This window comes from Somniosus microcephalus, chromosome 5 (assembly GCF_052327205.1).
Source record: "Somniosus microcephalus isolate GS21.2 chromosome 5, FLI_Smic_1.0, whole genome shotgun sequence".
Lineage (NCBI taxonomy): Eukaryota > Metazoa > Chordata > Chondrichthyes > Squaliformes > Somniosidae > Somniosus > Somniosus microcephalus.
The window spans coordinates 295,524,899-295,543,303 of NC_140991.1; the positions used below are offsets into that span (position 1 = coordinate 295,524,899).

The following is an 18,405-nucleotide window of genomic DNA, read 5'->3' on the forward strand; positions in this document are numbered from 1 at the left end:
GAAAGGGGGGAGGGGAGGAAGGAACTGAAGACACAGTCTGTGCAAGGATTGAACTCAGGAGAGATCAAATGGGGATGGCAGAATCATCAACAGCTGCCGCCTGAAAAAATGGGGGGATGGTTATAGTCTGAAATTGTTGAACTCAATTTTGAATCCAGAGGCTGTAAAGTGCCTAATCGAAAGATGAGGTGCTGTTCATTGAGTTTCATTGGAACAGTGGCCGAGGTCAGAGTGGGAGTGGAGGGGAGAATTAAAGTGACAAGCGACCGGAAGCTCGGGGTCACCCATACGGGCTGAACGGAGGTGTTCCGCAAAGCGGTCGCCCAATCTGCGTCTGGTCTCCAAAAGTACTTCATTGGCTGTAAAGCGCTTTGAGACTTCCGGTGGTCGTGAAAAGTGCTGTATAAATGTAATTCATTCTTCTTTCTATACCTGTACACTGCACAACACAACATTGTCTAGAAATGCATCCTAAACAAACCGTAGGGAATGGAGTAAACAGTAGAGGCACTTTTTGTTAGTTTTTTTTGTTTAATAGCACTGGGTCTCCTTATCATTTTAATTAAAAGAGGTACAGGTTGAGCGTCCAAAATCTGGAGTTCCGGAATCCGGACTCTGGGACGATTGGTGGCAGGGTCGTCCAGAATCCGTAAAATGTTCCGGCATCTGGAACTCCGGATTTTGGACGCTCAACCTGTACTTCAAAAAGCCATTAACTTTTGTTGTCTTTTTTTGAAAAATCCTATGAAAAATGCGAGTGACGCAATAAAACTTGAGTGTTTTGTTTTATCCTCCTTAATCTGCACAGCTCCACTAAGTGTTTCCGCCAGGCTGCAGCCACGGCACCACACCGCCCTGGTGGCCTAGTGTGGGCCATCGGATGCTCTGCAGAGCAGGCAGCGCCCCTCCCCTTTAACAGAAGGGAAGGGGCGGAGAAACGTGTCAGCGCTACGTGGAGCGGCCCAGGCATTTACGGACTCGGAACGTGTTTCTGATGTCCGAAGTCCGGAAACGCCCGAGCCCAAGTTGCGATATTTCTGGACTTCGGACATCAGAAACACGTTCCGAAGTCCGGAAAAACACGAAAACCGGCTCGACCTCGGTCCCGAGGTTGCCGGATTCAGGATGCTCAAACTGTATACTAAACAACCCCACTATCTCCACCGTCAAGAAGGACAAGGGCAGCAGGTGCATGAGAACACGACCTCTCTCTTCTTTTCTCTCTTAGGCAGCCCCTCGGAATCGAGGATGACTTGCTTCCACACTAAAAATGAGTTCTCAGGTGACTGATGAGTCCAATGCAGGACCTACAGTCTCTGTCACAGGTGGGGCAGACGGTGGTTGAAGGGGTGGGTGGGTGGGGTGCTTGGGTTGACGTGCGCTCCTTCCGCTGTTTGCGCTTGGCTTCCACTTGCTCCCGGTGAAGAGACTCAAGGTATTCGGCACCTTTCCGGGTGCTTCTCCTCCACTTTGTATGATCTTGGGCCAGGGATTCCCAGGTGTCGGTGGGGATGTTGCACTTTTTCGAGGCTTGAGGGTGTCCTTGAAGCGTTTCCTCTGCCCACCTGGGGCTCTGTTGCCGTGTCGGAGCTCCGAGTAGAGTGCTTGTTTTGGGAGTCTCGTATCGGGCATGCTGACGATGTGACCCGTCCATCGGAGCTGATCAAGCGTGGTCAAAGCTTCGATGCTGGGGATGTTGGCCTGAGTGAGAACACTGATGTTGGTGCGCCTATCCTACCAATAGATTTGCAGGATCTTGCAGAGGCAGCATTGGTGGTACCTCTCAAGTGCTTTGAGGTGCCTGCTGTATCTCATTGAAACTTATAAAATTCTAACAGGACTAGATAGACTAGATGCAGGAAGGCTGTTCCCGATGGCGGGGGAGTCCAGAACCAGGGGTCACAGTCTAAGGATAGGGGTAAGCCATTTAGGACTGAGATGAGAAGGAATTTCTTCACCCAAAGAGTGGTGAACCTGTGGAATTCTCTACCACAGAAGACAGTTGAAGCCAATTCATTAAATATATTCAAGAAGGAGTTAGATATATTTCTTAAGGCTAAGGGGATCAAGGGTTATGGGGAGAAAGCAGGGACAGGGTACTGAATTTGGATGATCAGCCATGATCGCATTGAATGGCGGAGCAGGCTCGAGGGGCCGAATGGCCTACTCCTGCTCCTATCTTCTATGTTTCTATGTACATGGTCCATGTCTCTGAAGCATACAGGAGGGCGGGTATTACTGCTGCTCTGTCGACCATGAGCTTGGTGCTGGGTTTGAGTTCCTGGCCTTCAAACACTCTCTTCCTCAGGCGACCGAAGGCTGCACTGGCACACTGAAGGCGGTGCTGGACTTCGTCATCAACGCCTGCCCTTGTTGGCAAAAGGCTCCCGAGGTATGGAAAGCGGTCTACGTTGTCCAAAGCCTCGTCATGGATTTTGATAATTGGGGGGCAGCACTGTGTGGCGGGGGCAGGTTGGTAGAGGACCTTTGTCTTACGGATGTTTAGTGTAAGGCCCATGCTCTCGTACACTTCGGTGAAGGTGTTAACGATGGTTTGGAGTTCGACCTCCGAGTGTGCGCAGATGCAAGCGTCGTCTGTACTGTAATTCGACGACAGAGGAAGGGACAACCTTGAATCTGGACTGGAGGCGACGGAGGTTGAACAGTTTCCCGTTTGTTCTGTAAATTAGCTCCACCTCCAAGTCACAAACCATCCGAAATAACTTTATTATTAATTTGATAAATTTCCTTTGTCTTTTTATGATTTGGGTTTTATTAGTTGTGCCCCTCTAAAAATGGGGCACTTTTGTTAAGATTTCTTTATTTGGGTTGATGACACTGGGGCAACCCAGCATTTCCTTACGGGTTAACAGAAAAAGGCAAATCATCCCCACTTGGATGGGCACTAATCCTTGGTCTTGCTAGTGATGTCCATATCCCGAGAATGACTAAAGTAGCCTTAAGTTTTTGATTTTAAAATTCTTATCCTTGTTTTCAAATCCCTCCGTGGCCTCGCCCCTCCCTATCTCTGTGATCTCCTCCAGCCCCACAACCAATGTTCTTTGTAATTTTGTTTGGGTGCGCAGGCCCTTTAACGGGTTGCGCAGCTCATTCAATTTTCCGCGCATGTGCGATTTTTCCATTGAAAAGCCAGTGAGCAGCTGTGCGGGACCTTCAGATCTCTGCGCAGCTTAGCGGGAACGTTGCCTACAACCACCTGAAGATCTCTGCGCTCCGCCAATTCTGGCCTCTTGAGCATCCCCGATTTCAATCGCTCCATCATTGGCGGCCGTGCCTTCTGTTGCCAAGGCCCTAAGCTCTGGAATTCCCTTCCCTAAACCTCTCTGCCTCTCTACCCTCCTTTAAGATGCTCTTAAAACCTACCTCTTTGACCAAGCTATGCCCTAATAGCTCCTTATGTTGCTGGGTGTCAAATTTTGTTTGATAACGCTTCTGTGAAACGCCTTGGGATGTTTACCTATATTAATGCTGAGAGGTTGTTTCCCCTGGCTGGAGTGTCTAGAACTAGGGGGGCACAGTCTCAGGATAAGGGGTCGGCCATTTAAGACGGAGATGAGGAGGAATTTCTTCACTCAAAGGGTTGTGAATCTTTGGAATTCTCTGCCCCAAAGGGCTGTGGATGCTGAGCCGTAGAGTATATTCAAGGCTGAAAAAGATAGATTTTTGGACTCTAGGGGAATCAAGGGTCTCTTTTCTCTTGACTGAGGGATGACCTAATAGAGGTCTTTAAAATTATGAAAGGTTTTGATAGAGTAGACACAGAGGGCTAAAAATTCAGTTTGGGGCGCCAAGCTCGCCTGGGCGCCAGAATTACCGCTGCGTGCGGAGCCACTTGCGCCATCGGGATATTCAGTTTCTGCGCCCCAAATGGAAGCTAAACGAGGCTTCCCACGCCCCGCTTGAGGCGCTGAAACTGAATATCGGCGCGCTAAGGGCCGCAGCGCCACACGCTGCGGCACGGCATGCTGCGGTACTGCAGGCCTTCCTCCCACTGTTAAGGGGGAGGTGCCTGCAACAGCGCGATCCCCGCTCGCGAGTGCCGGCAAATGAGCCCGGCACCAAGGAGAAGTGCCGGGCTCTCGGGAAACAGCTGGCAATGCCGCGGGGGGGGGTTGTAGGAGGCCGGGGACGGAGGTGCGGGCAGGCGGGCGCCGAAAAAGCGGCCGGCCGCACCTCCACCTTAACTAGCGCCACTACCGCCACAGGTAGGCCCCTGTGTACCGGTCGCTATTTGCGGCCGGCGCTGAAGAGGCGGGCGCGACCAAATATGGCCATAGGGGCGATAGCGGGGCGCTGCGCACACCGATGATGCCATCGGTGGCGGCGCAGCGCTACAGGCTAACGCCGCCATTAGCGCCCCGCTAAATATCGCGGTAGGTGTTGCCAGTGGCGCAAAAGCCACTGAGTGCCCTCTTTGGGTGCAAACTGGTGGCGCAGGCCACTGAATTTCTAGGCCAGAGAGTGTTTCCACTTGTAGGGAAGAGCAAAACTAGAGGCCATCATTATAAGATAGTCACCAAGAAATCCAATAGGGAATTCAGAAAAAACTTCTTTACCCAGAGAGTGGTGAGAATGTGGAACTCGCTACCACAGGGAGTGGTTGAAGCGAATAGTATAGTTGCATTTAAGGGGAGGCTGGACAAGCATATGAGGAAATAACAACAGAAAATGCTGGAAAAACTCAGCAGGTCAGGCAACATCCATGGAGAGAAATTTGAGTTGACGTGAAGAAGGGAATAGAGGGTTATGCTGATAGATTTGGATGAGGAAAGACGGGAAAAGGCTCGTGTGGAGCATAAACGCCGCATGGACTGGTTGGGCCAAATGGCCTGTTTCTGTGCTGTATATCCTATGTAATCCAATGTAATATGGGGATCGGGCGGAAAGGTGGAGTTGAGGTTGAAGATCAGCCCTGATCTTATTGAATGGCGGAGCAGACTCGAGGGTCCTTATGGCCTACTCCTGCTCCTAATACTGATGTTAAAGGTGCTATATAAATGCAAGTTGCTGTTGTTGCAAGACAATAGCCGCCCTCTACCTGTAGGGGCACGGAGCGAGAGCGAGAAGGAGAAAGATTCAGGTGAGCGACTTCAGGAACAAAGCACTGCCACATTCCGTTTAAAGAATCGCTTCTCTCCTGTTTGGGGGGCATGTGTTTGGTTTGCTGGTTTAATAATTAATCTACAAAACTAAAATCTGTGGGGATTTCTTTTTTTTTTAAACGGAGTTGACTTCAAGCTCTCCTTTTGTTTTAATCGGAATGTCTTTCGGCCGTGGTAAACTCCTCACGTCACTTGCTGAGTTGGAGCGTTGCCCAAACAATCTGGAAGAACCCGATAAACCAGTCGCCCTCCCGCCCTCTGCTGTTTACCTCCCATTCTCCTGGTTTCGGTCTTCAGACAAGAGACTCTGTTGCTGAAAGGCGCTGGCTTTATCTCGGTTTGAGCTGAGGTTGGATAATCTTTTGTTTTTCCTCCCTTTTATCTTCACTTTGTTTATTTATATATATGTATATACACACATTTGAGATTTCGATGGTAGTTTAAATGGGGTGTAAAAGTTGGGTTACTGACGATAAGTTTTTTGTGTGTGAATCTCCCAGCACAGGCACGGCGGGCCGAGTGGCCTTGTCTTGACCTGTCTTGTCTTGTCCTGTGTTGGCTCATTCTGTGATTCACCTGCGACCGGGAGAGTCCACGGTCTCCGCCGCCGAATGTGAAACCGGCCCTTCTTCCGTGTGTCGGGCCCGCTCCATATTGAGGATATTTTGCTCTCACCTTGTTACCTAACCTGCCGTCCGCTTCCTCTAAACTCTGCCCCTGCGCCGTACATTAACGCTCCCCACCCTTCAATGCAGCGCCTATATTTACTGCACTACAATGGTTATTCCTCGCATTTTCTTTTCGACTGGAAAACTACTTTTCTTCCCTGAAGGGGAATGTGACGCTACCTGCCTACTGGGGACAGTGCAGAAAATCCCTGGTCCAGAAATTCGTCTGGGGTGGTGGCGCAAAACGGATGGTACTGGGCCGCCTGCCCGAGGCACTGCGTATAACGGGCAGCCGATTCGATACCGCCCGTAAATCATTTCTAGCCCCCTTTCAAATATTTGCGGGCGCTTTAAAGATGGGCTGGGTGACCGACCGCGAAAGCCATCCTCCGCCAGTATTGTTCTTTGCTAGGAAGTGGGAGAATGCCCTTTGTTGAAGTGCCTTACTTCTTAGCTCTGGGTAATGACTCAATACACTCTTGGATTTGTCAGACGGACAGGCCTTTTATTTCTTTTGCAAGGGGAATCAGTACCTCCACTCAAGGGGTGAGGCTACTATTCCAATGATACAGTGTAAGCGTTCCATATTTATACAGTGTAACAAACAAGTTTGATTGACATTCCTTTGTTCCTCAATCAGGATACATTTTAGATTAATCATCAGGTCTTATGACATATTGACAGAAGGATCCTGGACACATAAATCAACCGTTAATCTATAACAGGGCATGAATCGTGTAACCGGAGGTCCTCTTTAATCTTAATCATGTATTGGGAGGGTAGGTTTGCTTACGGTCGCAAGTTGTCAGGTCACTGGGTACTTCAAAGGAACCCATTGTTTCTCTTCTACATTCTCATTAGGTGGGCAGACATCTGTTCTTGGTTGTAATCCAAGTACGTGCAATAGCTCTAGTTACACATCGACTCTTGACCGGTGTCAAGTCTGAAAACTTTTACCCAGCAAGCACCTGAAATTAACCCCTTATAATATGTAGATTTCCTCACCTTGAACAGGAATAAAACCGAAAGACCGTAAAACCAAAGGCGACATGAGGGAAAACATTTTTACGCAGCGAGTGGTCACGATCTGGAATGCGCTGCCTGAAAGGAGGCAGATTCAATCGTGGCTTTGAAAAGGGAATTGGATAAGTACCTGAGGGAAAAAAATTTGCAGGGCTACGGGGGAAAGGGCGGGGAGTGGGACTAGCTGAAGTGCTCTTGTAGAGAGCCGGCACGGGCTGGAAGGGCTGAATGGCCTCCTCCTGTGCTGTAACCATTCTATGATATAACCTGAATTTGCTGTATCATAGATCTTGGACAATCTCATCTACAGTTGATCTACCAAAAATGAAAATAAAAACAAATAATTAAAAACACATTAACATATAGAAAAAGCTGATTGATTACAATCCTATGATAATATTGCTGATTTTGAGAACCGTATAAGGAGATATTAGGGCAGATGAGCAAAAGCTTGGTCAAAGAGTTAGGTTTTAAGGAGCATGGTAAAGGAGGAGAGAGAGGTAGAGGCGGAGAGGATTCGGGAGGAAATCCCAGAGCTTGGAGTCTTGGCAGCTGACTGCACGGCCACCGATGGTGGAGCGATTTTAAAATCTGTGAAATAAACTATAAGTAACAATCCCTGATGTAATTTAAAAGAGATATTACATTCTGGATTCTAGTATTTGCAGCATTCACATTTCCAGCAATCACTCAAATGTAATCATTCTTTGTGAAGTCTTTAAAGATTACTGTTTGTGACAGTTCAGGAAGACCAAAGCTTGATTGCATTTTCAATTGGAAAATTTTTATTAAACACAGTACAGGTAGACTATCCTTTATCCGAAAACCTCGGGACCAGCCGTGTTTCGGTTTTCGGAAAATTTCGGATTTCGGAAGGTATTTTATAAGACTGGGAAATTTGGTGGGGGTCGGTGGGGGGGGGTCGGGGTCGGCGGGGGTTCGGGGTCGGTGGGGGTCGGGGTCGGCGGGGGGTCGGGGGTGGGGGTCGGCGGGGGTCGGGGTCGTGCGCACGACTTACGCTGAACGAAAACACTTTCGGTTTTCAGAGGATTTCGGTTTTCGGAAGTGCGGGTAAAGGATACACTATCCCTTATCCGAAAGGGTGGGGGTCGGCGGGGGGTCGGGGGTCGGGGGGGGAGAAAAGAATATCGGACAGGCCGCTGCAGCTATCGGACGGGCCGCTGTATTGTTGGGTTCACTCTCCCGGTATACCTCCTTCACACTGCCCGGCTCGGCCTGCAATCTCCTACCCAGGAGGGAACTCAGTGACCCTCTGCCCTGCTCAGCGTAAGTCGTGCGCCACTCTGGTCATGTCGTGCGCACGACTTACGCTGAACGAAAAAACCTTCGGTTTTTAGAGGGTTTCGGTTTTTGGAAGTTCGGATAAAGGGTAGTCTACCTGTACCAACATTTTCAAAGGAATTTTTAAAGGAATTTTATGACACTTAAAGGGGATCATTGCTTTTGCAGCAGAAGTACTCTGTCTACACCAAAGTGATTTACTGCCAAGTTCCTTTCCCCTAATTTAGTTGGGAGGAATCTTGCTTTTAATACCTTCCCACAACACTTAGAAATGCGACATTTCCAGTTAGGAGGTTGCCAGAGAGTCGCTTAGCTGACTACATATTTCTGAATTAGTGGGATTGACATCCTTTTCCAATCTCTATTATTCCAGAGGAGTCAGCCATGTTGAAGTCCACTGTCACTTAAGTGCCTTGTAGAAAAGCTCTTTAACATTCCAGCTGTATCTAATGTTACTTCAAGTTCTGCACATTTAAGTAAATGCCACTATTGCAAATGAAATCCTCCTACTCTTGCCGTGCACTATCTGTATAATAATAATAATTCAACTTTATTGTCATTGTACAATGAAATGTGATCTTGCAAGCTCCCATGAGTCCAGTACAAATAACATTAACATTAAACGTAAATAGCACCATCCTGGGAGAAGCAAAGCCGCTGCGTCTGTGCGCGCCGCCATTCCATTTCCACCATTCCTCCTGTCTGACAATCTTCAGCCCAACGCCCAGGCCTGCTCACCAGCCGCCCCTCCCGGGGCTCCTTCCGTGACCTTCTCACCAACCGCCCCTCCATCCTGTGACCTTCTGCACCTAGTCTTCCCCCCTCCAGGTACTAACCAGGCCTGGCTCTACTTAGCTTCCAAGCCTTGCCAGTGACCCTGTCCCTAGTCCCAGTATGTTTACTCACATTGCAGCGCTACAGCTAGTCACTATACATTGTTTCTTGTCTTTGATAAGCGGTATCAGTTGTATTTTGGCCACTCTTTATCTCTGTGTATAGAGATTACTGTATAGATTGCTTTTGTATATAGTTTGCAGATGTTAAATTTGTCACCATGACAAAATTATCTGCTTAATGAAAAGCAAATATTTTATTAATAAAATGGGAATGAAGATATTTTTATGGTGGACTGTGCAAAGTTCCTTTGCCATATGTAGAATATGGAGATGTATTTGGCACACTGCAAATATTTCAGTTGTACTCCTGAATATAGAAGAATTAACATTTTTTGGAACCAATTTCACTAGTAATGTTTTGCGCTAGCCTTTCTGTAATAATTATGAAAAGTTTTAAAATCTTACACCAAAGTAAGTTTGCTCCTTTTCTCATAGTTTTTGATAAATGTACTTTCAGCTTCAGATTTGATGTGTAGACCTGGGAACAAATGAAGCTGCAAAATGTCTGATTCAAATAAAGTTGCAAGAAATTCTGACGGAAGTCGACCCTCGAATAGACCACATCGAGAAAGAAGACATCAAGACCGTTTGAATGGTGGGAGTAATCACACTGGTAGGCGTAGCAGAGAAGATCCCAGAGAGTCTCACCAAAGCAAACCATATCCTTCTCGGCAATCGTACCCTTCTAGTGAAAGGTATATTCTATTTTATAATGGTTTTCCATCCCATCATGTGACACATTCTTTATTTTAATAAGCAAATAACATTAAGTGTTATGTATTGTGTGTTCTCCTCCCACCTGTGGTGGCACTGTCACAGGAGATAAATGGTTGGGTATTCTCTCGGTTAAGTTTAACTCTCTTTGTTCGGAACTTGCCAGAACTTCCTTTCATTCCAATAAAGCACTTCATGTTTGAATCTCTGAGTTCTCAGTCATAAATTGTGCCTAGGTAGAAAGGTACCGACACAACAAGTGGCAACGAGGAGCGGATGAATCTGCGTACGTTACGGGTGCAGTGAGTAAACAGAATATTTAATTTGAAACGTGAGATGGCTACTATATTAGGAAACATCGGTGATTTTGATGAAAATGTGGAGCAATGAAGCGCATATACGGAACGTTTTGACTATTTTGTATTGGCGAATGCAGTGGCAAATGAAAAGGTCGTGCCTACCTTTTTGAGTGTAATCGGGCCGAAGAGTTTCAATTTACTTCGCAGCCTCGTGCAGCCAGATAAGCCAGGAACTAAAACATATAAGCAACTAGTGGAAATTCTTGGAGCACATTTTTCACCAAAACCTCTGGTTATTGCTGAGAGATTTAGATTTCACAAACAGAATCAAGAGGAGGGGGAATCAGTGACGATGTTTATTGCTGCTTTAAAAAGATTGTCGGAACACTGCCAGTTCAAGGAGGTGCTGAATGACACCATTAGAGACAGACTTGTGTGTGGTCTGCAAAATGCAGCCACACTGAAGCGCCTTCTTACTGAGGACAACCTTACTCTTGAAAAGGCCATTGAAGTTACTGTCTCCATGGAGATGGCGGAAAAGGAGGCTCACCAGTTGAGTTCAACAGGGAGAGTTCACAAGGTGTCGTCTGAGCCTAAAGGTGCGCGGAACGGCACATGTTACCGTTGTGGGAAAACGGGCCATCACGCTAATGACTGCTGGTGTACGGAGCTGGAATGCCGAAATTGTGGCAAAAAGGGTCACATTGAACGCGCCTGTAGAGGTAAAAAAAAGAACAGACAGAGCTGGGAAGCATGGAAGCAAAATGTCTGTATTTGGACAAGAGAGGAAAAAGAGTGTTCATTCAGTGCAGTATGATGGAACAAGCAAAACAGAGGGGAGCGACACCTCTGAGGGGGAAGAGGTGCACATACTGACGGTTGCAGGTGGTTCAAATGGCTACTGGGTGTCACCACTGGTGGAGGGACAATCAGTGCGGATGGAGGTGGACACAGGCGCGTGGCTGTGTCCCTTGTTTCAGACACTGTCTACAACAAAATGCTAAAGCATCTTACCCTTCAGCCAACAAACATTGTGCTAAAGACGTATACCGGCGAACCTGTGGCAATGAGAGGCGTCATTGAGGTGACAGTTAAATTGAATGGACAGACTGCAAAACTGCCACTATATGTGGTAAAGGGAAATTACCCATCGCTACTGGGACGTGCGTGGCTAGAGAAAATCACGCTGGACTGGCCTGCAGTCCGCATGATGTCAAAAGGAGAGTCGGGTCTGACTGCAATGTTAAACAAACATGCAGAACTCTTCAATGGGGAACTTGGGAGCATGAAAAAGATCAGCGTGAGACTGGACATTAAACCTGACAGCAAGCCGAAGTTTCACAAAGCCCGACCTGTACCCTATGCAATTAGGCCAAAAGTTGAGGCTAACTTGGAGGCCTTAGTCGAGAATGGAGTCCTAGAGCCTGTGAGCATGAGCAAATGGGCCACACCCATTGTTCCTGTCCTGAAAAAGGATGGATCTGTTCGAATCTGCGGGGATTTTAAAGTGACTATTAACCCGGTGCTGTCTGCGGAACAGTACCCTCTTCCCCTCATTGATGATCTTTTTACGGGCCTGGCCGGAGGGCAAAAGTTCAGCAAAATAGACTTATGCCAGGCTTATCTACAAATGCATGTCGATGACAAATCAAAGGAGCTGCTGACAATTGTGACACACAAGGGGCTATACAGGTACTGCCGCCTTCCGTTTGGAATTACGTCGGCCCCTGCTCTATTCCAAAGGGCAATGGATCAGATTTTGAGTGGACTGCCAGGAGTCCAGTGCTACCTGGACGACATCCTTGTCACTGGGACAAATGAGGAGGATCATCTTCTGAACTTGGATGCGACACTACAACGACTGAAAGAGTACGGACTCGGAGTTCGTAAAGACAAATGTGAATTCTTTCAGTCTTCAGTTGAGTACCTGAGGCATGTGATTGACGCTACTGGCCTGCATAAGGCGCCGCCAAAGGTCAAGGCGATCGTGGAGGCCCCAGCACCCCAGAATGTGAGCCAGTTACGTTCATTTCTGGGGCTACTTAACTACTATGGGAAGTTTATTCCAGACTTAGCAACATTGCTGAAGCCGTTACATCAGTTGCTATGTCACGGCAAAACATGGAAATGGACTGAACTGTGCAACGAAGCTTTCGCCCAAGCAAAGAAAGCATTGCTGAATTCGGAGGTCCTGACACACTTCGACCCAAAGCTACCCGTGCAGCTAGCATGTGATGCATCACCATATCGTGTGGGAGCAGTCATATCCCACATCATGCCTTCGGGTGAAGAGAAACCTATCGCCTTCGCATCACGCACCTTGAACAAGGCCGAGAGTAACTATGCGCAGATCGAGCGCAAGGCCTTGGGAATCGTTTTTGGAATTCGAAAATTTCATCAGTACCTGTTTGGGAGAAGGTTCACACTCCTGACAGACCACCGTCCATTGACTTCAATCTTCGGGCCCCACACCGGAATTCCGTCTCTCGCTGCAAGCAGGATGCAAAGGTGGGCTTTACTGTTGTCAGGACACACATATGACATCAAATATCGCAAATCAGACTTGCACGGCAATGCAGACGGTCTCTCGAGGCTACCCTTGCCCGTTACTCCCCCAGAGCCTCGTCAGATAGACATCTTCCACTTTAGACAAGTGGAGGGCGCACCTGTCACTGCAGTTCAGGTGCGAAGGTACACCCGCAATGATCCAGTCCTGTCTGAGGTAATGGACGATGTCATTCGAGGGAGAGCGATAGGAGATTCTCCTAGTTTGAAACCTTACGTTTCAAAAAGAAATGAGCTCTCCGTCCAGGCAGGTTGTCTTCTTTGGGGACGCCATGTCATCATTCCGCCACCTCTGAGGGAACCTATACTGCAACAACTTCATACAGGCCACAGTGGGATGGTTCGGATGAAGGAAATGGCAAGTAGCTACTTCTGGTGGCCAGGTCTCGATGGGAATATTGAGGAGAAAGCCAAAACATGTTCCCCATGTCAAAGGGTCCGGAATGTTCCACAGCTGGCAACCCTACACCCCTGGGATTGGCCTGCAGAAGTGTGGCAGCGAGTACATGTGGACTTCGCCGGTCCTTTCGAAGGGAAGATGTTTATGGTGGTTGTGGACGCTCGTAGCAAGTGGCTGGAGGTCGCTGTGATGAGTTCTACCACGGCAGAGAAAACAGTTGAGAAACTTGGTGAGATGTTCAGCCGTTATGGCTCACCGGAACAGCTCGTAAGTGACAATGGTCCACAATTTGTATCACAGGAGTTTGCAACCTTCCTGCATGTGAATGGTGTCCAACACATCAGGTCTGCGCCCTATCATCCCTCTACTAACGGCCAGGCAGAAAGGTTCGTGCAAACTTTGAAGCACTCCTTGAAGGCATCGCAAGGTCAGGGCTCAATCCACCAACGTCTGAACAGCTTCCTGTTGTCCTACAGGAACGAGCCGCATGCCACAACCAAAACTTCCCCCGCTTCGCTCATGATGAAGAGGCAGTTGCGGACAAGTTTTGACTTACTCAAACCTCCAAGGGCAGAACAGGTTGTCCATCGTCAACAACGAGCTCAAGTTGAAAAGAGAGAGAAAAGAGCCAAGGAGAGACGGTTTCATCCGGGAGAGCACGTCCTAGCTCGAAACTACAACACTGGACCGAAATGGGTTCCTGCTACGGTGATTGCGCAGACGGGCCCTGTGTCTTACACGGTTGAGACTGCTGAGGACGTCGTCTGGAAAAGACACACAGATCAACTGTTGCTAGGAGCAGAGACAGCCACAGAGGCTCCAACGGCTGGTTGGCCTGAACTGTTTCCGAATGATACCGCAAACCAGCATCCTTTGCCACAGTGCTCTTCTCCAACACAGGAATTCAAAGAGACTGTTCCACCTGTGCAAACTCCTGACTTTCAACTGACACAGGCACCTTCTCCATCCAGGCCTGTGTCAATGCCTACTGCTGTGGAAGCCAGCGATGACCGCCGGTATCCTGTCAGAGAGCGGCGGCCTCTAAGACGCTTGGATCTGTAGGCTTAATGACTTACCCACAAGACTGGGGCAGAATAAACCCCAGGGTAAAGTCAGGGTTTGAGGCAGTCTACCTCTACCCTAGGTTAGTTGAGTGCATTGAAAGTAACTTACGTATTGAGGAATAATGTGGACCTTCCATTTAAGAGGGGAGGAAATGTTATGTATTGTGTGTTCTCCTCCCACCTGTGGTGGCGCTGTCACAGGAGATAAATGGTTGGGTATTCTCTCGGTTAAGTTTAGCTCTCTTTGTTCGGAACTTGCCAGAACTTCCTTTCATTCCAATAAAGCACTTCACGTTTGAATCTCTGAGTTCTGAGTCATAAATTGTGCCTAGGTAGAAAGGTACCGACACAACATTAAGTAATTTACATTTTTTAGTGTGTGAGAATTCAAAGCCTCTTTCTTAATCAGATGAAGTGATAAAACCTATTGGATTTAGATTCAGTGCCGTTTTGCTTTTTTATATAGGGTACGCTCTTGTTTAGTATGGAACAATATGCTATTTTCCTACCCTGTGCAGTTTGTATGCATATATTTTGGAATGGAAGAATATGTAGAACTACAAGGTATAGGAGATCACAGTACATATGATCTTTGGCAGGGATTTAAAAGATCTTGTGACATTGTGAATTCAAAGGGAATAATCTGTGGTTTATGATGTGCTTAGGGCATTATTCAGTAGGTAGCCTTGCCTCTGAGTCAGAAGGTGGAGTTCAAGCTCCAGCACGGTATTGACCACATGATCTTGGTTGATCTGACAGTGCAGTACTGAAGGAGTGCTTTATTGTCAGAGGTGCTATCTTTCTGATGCGACGTTAAATCTAGGTTCTGTCTGCCTGTTCAGGTGGACATAAAAATATTTAGTGACACTGTTTGGTGTCTTGACTAAGAGTTATCCCTCTACCAACACCACCAAATACAGAATGTCTGGTCATTTGTTCATGTGCTGTTTGTGGAACCTTGCTGTGTGCAAATTGGCCATCACCTTTGCTTATATAACAGTAACTATATTTCAATGTAATTCACTGTTTGTGAAGCCAATTGAAATGTTCAGAGGATGTGAAAGTTGCTATATGAATGCAAGTTCTTTATTCTTTGAGGAACACTAGAATTTCTGTTAGACAAAAACTTAGTAGAGGAAAGATCTTAGTGCAGTATATCTGATCTCAATATTTTTCACTTTGGAGGAATTAATTGACTAGTGATTGACAGAAACTTTAGGGATGATTTGCATTAAAAGTAACGACATTGTCAAGCTGTATGTAGAACGTGTTTTGATTTATAAAAAAAGCCAAGAATGTCGGCAATTGAAGATTTCAGAAGTGATGCAAGTCATGGCTTTTTGGTACGATAGTGTATTGATACATTGTGCATTCATCAAAATGGCTTCCTCCTTCCTAGTTAGCTTTTTGGAAAGAATGATTGATTCCAGCGAAGCTTCAAAGATCGACGTCAAATTTTTCAAAGTTGGGTTTTGTCTAATTTTTCTTAAACTGAATATCAGGACATGTGCACATGCTCACCACAATATGTGGATGAGGCAGTGTTAGAAAAGGCAGTGATCTAATTAGTGATGGGCCGGTCTAAGTATAGGGCCAGGCAAGTCGAGCCTCACAGAAACATTCAAGTGCCTTTCCAAATGGGAGATGCCACTAAAATTTTCTGGGAAGGGATTGGCCCACCCCAACTGACTTTCTTTTTTTTTTTTTTAAAAGAAAAAGTAGGGATGAGCAAAAAGTGCCGATGAAAAATCGGGCACAAGTAAGCTATTTATTGATGGGGTTTTATAAAAACAAAACCGAAACTAACAACGTGACACATTTATATTCGTATACCGGTACTCCACAGTATTTTATGCAGTGATCCTGAAAGATTTGCTAAATTGGGCTGTTCGGCAATTCAACTCTCCTCTCTTCCAAAAGTGCAGATGCAAAAGACGACTTCAGCCTAGTTGGCAATTTTGAACCTGTTACAAATCTTTTAAAACTGATATAAATTTAAAAAATGTTCTGTTTCTGCAGACATGATCCACCAGGAGAATCTTACTCCAGACCACCCACTGCTAGATCTCCACCATCTCAACCAAACAGTAGACCGTCTTCTTCAGCGCCTCCCTTTTACAACTCTGCATCAGAAACCAACACTGCCCCAAAAGAGTCCTTTGGGACAAAGTGCTCTTACTTGTGCTCAAAAAGAGGTATGTATAAATATTATTACTGACCTACCGCTGACCTTAAATTTAAACAAAAAATGCAGCAGCTTGCTATATCATTTTAGCACGGTGGCATAGTGGTTAGCACTGTTGCCTCACAGCGCCAGGGACCCGGGTTCGAATCCGGCCTCGGGCGACTGTCTGTGTGGAGTTTGCACATTCTCCCCGTGTTTGCGTGGGTTTCCTCCGGGTGCTCCGGTTTCCTCCCACAGTCCAAAGATGTGCGGGTTAGGTTGATTGGCTATGATAAATTGACCCTTAGTGTTAGGGGGATTAAATACGTGGGGTTACGGGGATAGGGTGGGATATGTGTTGGTGTAGGGGTTACGGGGATCGGGTGGGATATGTGTCGGTGCAGGCTCGATGGGCCGAAATGGCCTCTATCTGCAGTGTGGGGTTTCTGTGATTCTGTGAAAATTCATATGCGAAATGTTTTTGCCTTAGAAATATAGGTGATGCGCTTGATGTAAAACCATCTATGATCGCTTTATTGTGACACTGGTTTGCTGAAAATAATAATTCAACTTTATTGTCATTGTACAACGAAATGTGATCTTGCAAGCTCCCCTGAGTCCAGTACAAATAACATTAACATTAAACGTAAATAGCACCGTCCTGGGAGAAGCAAAGATGCTGTGTCTGTGCGCGCCGCCATTCCATTTCCACCATTCCTCCTATCTTCAGCCCAACGCCCAGGCGTGCTCACCAACCGCCCCTCCCGGGGCTCCTTCCGTGACCTTCTCACCAACCGCCCCTCCTCAGGGCTCCTTCTGTGACCTTCTGCACCTGGTCTTCCCTGATGGTCACCCACTCCAGGTACTAACCAGGCCTGGCTCTGCTTAGCTTCCAAGCCTTGCCAGTGACCCTGTCCCTAGTCCCAGGAACAGGAATCTGTCCTGTTGGTTAAATATTCAGCTGCATTTCATCATAATATATTAGCATGTGGATGTGGCTAAAGGGATCAAGGGATATGGGGAGAAGGCAGGGACAGGGTACTGAATTTGGATGATCAGCCATGATCTCATTGAATGGCGGAGCAGGCTCGAAGGGCCGAATGGCCTACTCCTGCTCCTATCTTCTATGTTTCTAGTACAACGATCCTATCAGATTTCGTGTTGAGATCCACATATTCTGACAGTACAAAAGGATCGCAACCTATATTGCATTATTTTGATAAGCAGTACAGTTGAATCCCGATTAGCTTAAACTAGTTTGTAAAAAATGCTATATTTTAGTACTGTACCCGGGTAATTTTACACCTGTGATATCTCATGCCCAGTATTCTGCAACAGTGAATGCTTTTTCATTGCTTATTGAAGTCTCTTTAATCTCCTTTTCCTTCCCCTATCAGCTGTGGCTCAGTGGGCAGCACCCTCACCTCTGAGTCAGAAGGTTGTGGATTCAAAGTCCCACTCCAGAGACTTGAAAACAAAAATCTAGGCTGACACTCCAGTGAAGTGCTGCACTGTTGGAGGTGCCAACTTTCGGATGAGATGTTAAACCAAGGCCCCCATCTGCGCTCTCAGGTGGATGTAAATAGATCCAATGGCACTATTTCGAAGAAGAGCAGGGGAGTTATCCCCAGTACCCTGGCTAATATTTATCCCTCAATCAACTTCACTAAAACAGATTATCTGGTCATTATCACATTGCTGTTTATGGGAGCTTGCTGTATACAAATTGGCTGCCACGTTTCCTACATTACAACAGTAACAACACTTCAAAAGTAGTTTGTTGGCTGTAAAGTGCTTTGGGACGTCCTGAGGTCGTGAAAGGCGCTATATAAATGCAAGTTCTCTCTGTCTCTGACTATGGTGGATTATGAACTTGTTTTGGACACTGATTTGGCTTTATATTATGTGTAGGATGTTGAATTTCTCATCTGAAAACCTGGTGTTTTGCGAGATGCTGCAACATTTTGTATTATCATTCAGTGGTAGTTTCAAAAAAAGAGGTGGCAGAGGATAGATGCATTTCAGACTGGGTGAATGCTGATACTCGGATCTGCTCATTTGCATACGGAGTGATCTGACCAATCACAGGCCAGGAATTTGTATACGGCATCACCACCAATTAGAAGTGCTATCGGTTCGGTCAGCCACCTTTTTCAATGAAAAGCCCCAGTACTGGATTGCTTTCCC

The 18,405-nt window shown here is 46.8% G+C and overlaps 1 protein-coding gene across 3 annotated transcripts in view; it reads left to right on the forward strand.

Moving 5' to 3' along the window:
- The first annotated feature begins 5,060 nt into the window (after positions 1-5,060).
- The window catches only part of LOC147117818 (MARVEL domain-containing protein 3), a 42,606-nt gene continuing 29,261 nt past the window's right edge, over positions 5,061-18,405 (forward strand). The window contains exons 1-3 of one of the 3 annotated variants that reach the window (XM_085989161.1): positions 5,061-5,101; positions 9,470-9,707; positions 16,074-16,249. In XM_085989161.1, coding sequence (XP_085845287.1) covers positions 9,514-9,707; positions 16,074-16,249 — 370 coding nt within the window. In that variant the 5' untranslated portion in view covers positions 5,061-5,101; positions 9,470-9,513. The other 2 variants (XM_085989162.1, XM_085989160.1) reach the window with 2 other exon arrangements.